This window comes from Oryzias melastigma, linkage group LG22 (genome assembly GCF_002922805.2).
Source record: "Oryzias melastigma strain HK-1 linkage group LG22, ASM292280v2, whole genome shotgun sequence".
Taxonomy (NCBI): Eukaryota; Metazoa; Chordata; class Actinopteri; order Beloniformes; family Adrianichthyidae; genus Oryzias; species Oryzias melastigma.
In genome coordinates, this window is record NC_050533.1 from 26,390,766 (window position 1) to 26,395,943 (window position 5,178).

General features: G+C 43.8%; 1 protein-coding gene across 13 annotated transcripts in view; it reads left to right on the forward strand.

The window, feature by feature from the left end:
- The window catches only part of mark3a (MAP/microtubule affinity-regulating kinase 3a), a 42,708-nt gene extending 39,600 nt beyond the window's left edge, over positions 1-3,108 (forward strand). For 3 of the 13 annotated variants that reach the window (XM_024298102.2, XM_024299586.2, XM_036209832.1), the window contains 2 exons: positions 1,672-1,716; positions 2,280-3,108. In XM_024298102.2, the coding sequence (XP_024153870.1) occupies positions 1,672-1,716; positions 2,280-2,625 (391 nt within the window). In that variant the 3' untranslated portion in view covers positions 2,626-3,108. Of the gene's footprint in view, positions 1-146; positions 1,717-2,279 lie in introns of all 13 variants that reach the window. The other 10 variants (XR_002917882.2, XR_002918220.2, XM_024298752.2 and 7 more) reach the window with 6 other exon arrangements.
- The last annotated feature ends 2,070 nt before the right edge of the window (positions 3,109-5,178 follow it).

A 5,178-nucleotide genomic window follows, 5' to 3' on the forward strand; every position in this document is an offset into this window, starting at 1 on the left:
TCGATTCCACAGGTTTTGTTCACGTCCTCCTCGTGGGCTCATTCCCCTCCATCCCCTCTCCTGTCCTCACAGCTTGTCTACTTGCGTCTTCCTCGCCCTCTTTTGTCCTTAACCTGTTCCTCTTGCTGCTCTTCCTCTCTGCCCAGGGTCAATATTGACCCGGCCAAACGGCAGACGGCCAAAACGGGCTCTGTCAACCCTTCTACCCAGGGAGGAAAGACCCTTAGTAAGTCTTCTGCCTTTCGGTTCCTATCAGCCTTTCCCTCCTCTTTTACTTTCTGCCATTCCTCCAAGCTTTTCCTCTTCTGTCCTCATTCCATCCATGAACAGATCCTTTCCTCTTTCTTTTTGCTACTGTGTCCATCCTGGATTTTCTCCATTCTCTTTAGACTCCCAATGTTCTGTCTTTCAGATTGGCGAGCAGAAGATAGTTGTAGGAAGATGAAGATCTAGAGTAAAGCTGGTTCAGTCCCCGGGTGTCTGGCCTGGGGGGTTTTTCCAGGTCCCTGCCTGCCTCACTTGGTCTTGTGATTTTGTGTTTTTTTTTGTCCCAGCCTCTCCGGCTGACTCAGGATCTGCTGCTGCCTCTGTCTGCCCACTCATCCTCTTGTTGTTGGTCAGGAGTGTCTTCCTCCTCCACCCGTCCTGTTATTCTGTCCTCCAGGGCATGATGGGAGCCCGCTTTCCAGGGTCCACTCTGACCAGGAAAGATTAGGCTTCAGAGAGGGGGTGTCCGTTAAGGGTGGCTGGAGCTTTGGCTTCTGGCCTCAGAGACCAGCTGAGCTGCTGCTCCAGAGATCAGGCTACATTTGTGGTTCTGGGTTTAGCTGCAGGTTTGGTCTCATGGGAGTCATCCTGTGACCCCCCCATCCTGAGCTCGTCCTTTTCTGTTTAGTTATTATTGTTGTTTTGCTGGAAAGTTTTACCCTTGAGAGTGACAGGAGGTGCTCTGATCAACAGTGTTTGGCTGGTAACTCAAACCCAAACCAGACCGTCGCTTCAGATAAAATTATTTTTCTTACTAATTTATGGAAATGAATCCATGTGCAGCAGCTTCAGACTGTGGGATGCACAGTCTCCTTGTCCAGCCTCAGATGTTTCTGTTGCTGGTTTTAGTCTTTGGCTTTGTGTCTTTTAATAAAGATTAGAGTAAAGTGTTTATTCAGACAGCAGCAGCCTCTGCTTTTGCCTAAATAGTAACTGAGTTTTGACGGTTTCTCTGAACGATCCATCCCGATAAACCCTCCCGCCATCGAACATCTCTGATCTGAGCACCAGCAGTGGGTGAGATCTGCGTCCAGGATCAGGTCTGCTGTGGAGCCGGCTGCATGTCTCAGGGCCGGCCCGGTCCGTCCGTCATGTGTGTGCCGACCCTCAGAGTTGAGGATAGTTTGACTCCTTTTTCATGTTGATGATGAAGTGTCCCTGTTCATCTCAGCAGATTCTGCTGCCATCTGTGCAGCTTCACCCTCTCCTCTTCCTCACTGCTCTCCACTTCCATGCCTTTCTTCTTCTGTTGGGGGGTGGTTGTTCCATGTTTTCATCAGTTCTTTTGCGTTCAGTAGAGTCGACCATGTCTGGTTCTTATGAAGCACAATCCACAATCTTGTTTTCTTCTCCCCTCACACGACCCCCCCTCGCCTCCGTGTCTGATCTTCTCGTGCGCCCCAGAGTCTCCACAGAGTTTGAGAGAAACGGGAGACTTGAGGGCTCAAGGTGAGACTACCTGTCTTCTATAACCCCCGCCCCCTCCATGGATAAGGGCCTGCATGCTGCTCAGATCTCCTCCCCAGCAGCGTTCAGTGTGGCTTGTGTTGTTTGCATGGCGTTGTTGTTTGTTGTTTGGCCTCAAACCCAAAGCTTGTCCTGTATAGCTCCAGCCCACAGAAACACTGAACCAAAACCCAGAAATCCATTCAGAACCAGAAGGGAAGGCTCCAAAGATCCTGTGCATCAGAACCAGGTCTGCTCCAAAGATCTCTGAAGCCGGACCTTCTGAACAGCGTACATCTGAAGTGCAAGCAGGGCTACACGTTTATATCGGCTCGCTCACTTCACAGACGATGAATTCTCTTCTCTAGTTTCATCGTTTGCTTAAAAAGCTTCAGAATTGTTTTTCTGAATTCAAGTATCAGCTGACAAACATGCATGTGGATTTCAATCTCTCCTAAACAGTGAAAACATTCAGCTTCATCAAAGTTCCTCACCACACAGTGAGAACTTTGAAAGATTCAGTGAAGTTTCCAAGAGGCTGAAACTCTGTGTGCTTTCCTTGACAGTCGCCATGTACCTGGGGATCAAAAAGGGGAAAGTAAAGACGGCAAACCCCGCTCCCTCAGATTCACTTGGAGTATGAGAACCACCACCTCCATGGAGCCCTGCGACATCATGGAGGAGATTTTCAAGGTGCTCGATGCCAACAACTGCAACTACCAACAGCAAGAAAGTTTCCTGCTTCTGTGTTTCCATGGAGACGGGAGGGCTGAAAACCTGGTGCAGTGGGAGATGGAGGTGTGCAAGCTACCTCGTCTTTCCCTCAACGGAGTCCGCTTCAAGAGGATATCTGGATCATCCATCGCTTTCAAAAACATTGCTTCCAAAGTTGCCAATGAGTTAAAGCTATGAGTGAAAGAAATGAAAGTATACATAAATATATATATATATATATATATATATATATATCAAGAGGTATTTAAGCTGTACAATCATCCAAGTAGCAGTTTCCAAATGTCTCCTTTTTTAAAGAGAATACCACGTACTGAATATTATAATGTATAGTTAAAGGCTTTTGGCAATAATCACTGACTTGCCTACTAATATGTCTGTTTTGACCACATTGGGTCGACATTAACAAGCTGAATATGATTTGTCATGCTGTGAATATGGACAAAAACATTTCTGCTCTTATTTATTTTGTCTTTTTTCTCGCTTCTGAAAAAAAAAGGAAGTTGATGTAGCGTTGTTTTTTTTTTTTTTCTGTACATAATGTTTCAAGATATCACAGCGTTTATTTTTTCTTTTGTATTTTGTCGAGTAGAGATGGAGTCCATGTAAATGCCCACATTTAAGGGTCACTCATGTCTCAATTAAAGTGTCTTTCAAGTTGCAGGTGTTGTCTGCTCATTAGTGCCGCCGTCCAGGAATGTGTGGGAACACAGTTCCAGCTGCTCCACATGTGCAGGAGGAAGTCCAGCTGGGTTCAGAGCAGGGCTGCTGCCATTAGACGACGAATAATCAACTATTGAAATAGTCGACTAATTTAATAGTTGATTAGTCACTTCTTTATTTTTTATTATTTTATCTCAAAACCACGGTCCACACTTTCTAATGCCATGTCTGCCATTCTCTGACACACGTGCAGTAGTGCTAATCTGTTCAGTGGTGATGTCACAGGAGGTTATGGGTAACTGAGTATGATAATGCTGAAGAGGGATCATCTTCTAGCTAAGCTAAGCTAACATTAGTGCAAACAGAGAGCAAAAAATTCTAAAAAGATGATCCTCTCAAATGGTGGAGTAAAAATGAGGGGCGTTTCCCCACGCTGGCAGGGCTAGCTTAAGGTTCCTCTGGATCCCTGCAACCTCTACTCCAGGGGAGTCGGACTCTATTGCCCAGGGGCCAGGATCCAAAACACACCTCAGGTCACAGGTCAAACAGAATAAACACTTATTGGACACACTAAAACTACATTTTTAAAACCCTAACTTTTTACCATAATTATGAATAATAAAAAGGCAGGAATATTATTCCAGAATAAATCAACTTAAACCTTAAATAACTTTCAATATTTTACTCTCCAAAAAAATATATTTTGTCAAAATTATACAAGTTAGAAATAAACTCAAGATAACATCGGGTCATTAATAACAATAAAATAAAATGATCTGCAGGGCCGGATCCGGCCCCCGGGCCTTGACTTTGACACGTGTGATCTACCCCATCACAGTGAGATGTCTCTGCTGGAGGAACACCTGCTCTACGAAGAGCTCTAGTCTGTCTGCAAACTAGAAGAAATGATCATTTTCCTGCATCAAGCCAGAGCATCGAGTTCTATAGAATCAGAGTGTAATAAAGTTGAACAAAGTTGTGAGCGTTTAGCACCAAAAAATGCAGTTCTTTTATATTTGAGTCAGCGAGACCAAAACTTTATCTTTAGTGAAAAATGAATCCTTGTTTCAGATGTCGACATAATTTGATTTAATCTTGTTTTAATACCAGAAACTAATGAGGGACAGAAGCTGCACGATTCATTAAATATTTAATCAACTATCATTTTAATTGTCTTTATTTGTAGTTAGTTAAAAGCTATGATGGTTAAGATGTGTTTTACATCCAGTGTATGCATGATTCGATTAGTTGACTAATCAGAATAAATAATAGTCTTGTTTGTGGTTCACTCTGGATTGTTTAACCTTTTAACATCAGAGCTCCAGTGTTTCTGTTCTTTGATTTACCTTAACTTTTCACCGTTAACATTCCAGTGGAATGATGTTAACGGTGAAAAGTTACAGTATGTTGGAGATTTTGTGTTTAAGCGTCAGCGACGACGCCTCAATCATTAGAGGGTTAAGTCCCTCACAGAGACATTTTAGAATGAACCTAGTTTTGTTTTTGGACTGTGGGAGGGTCTGGAGTACCTGCAGAACATTTTCCACATGCAAGTGAACATGCAAACACCACACAGATGAGGGCTAACCTTTGTGCAGGTTCAAACTTTCAGAGCTGAACTGAAATCTTGAGCTAGTGATCCATGACTGGGATGTTCACGTCAGCTTTAATCTGGATCAGAAGCAGCTGCGACTCCAGACTTCCAGCATGGACCACAAGGCATTCCAAGTATGCAGAAACCCTCACTTGCCAGATTTTTCCTGCCTCAAATTTTCGGTCCATCAATGGCACAGGCACAGTCATGGTATGGAAGCAGACATGCTGGTTTTAGACCCATAATTAGACTTTATCCCCATGAGGAAGTTAAAACTACTGCTTTAGGAGTGAAGATCAGACTTTCAGAAAGTTCTGCTGCTTTGACTGCTGATGGAAACAGTTCAAGTGGAACTTCTGCAGATCTGTGTTTCTACCAAGAAGAAATTCTCATACCTCAAACCTTTCATAAGTCAGAGGTGCAGCTCCAAGGAGATGTTGAACATTACAAGATAGAAGTCCTCAGAAAAGTCTCAG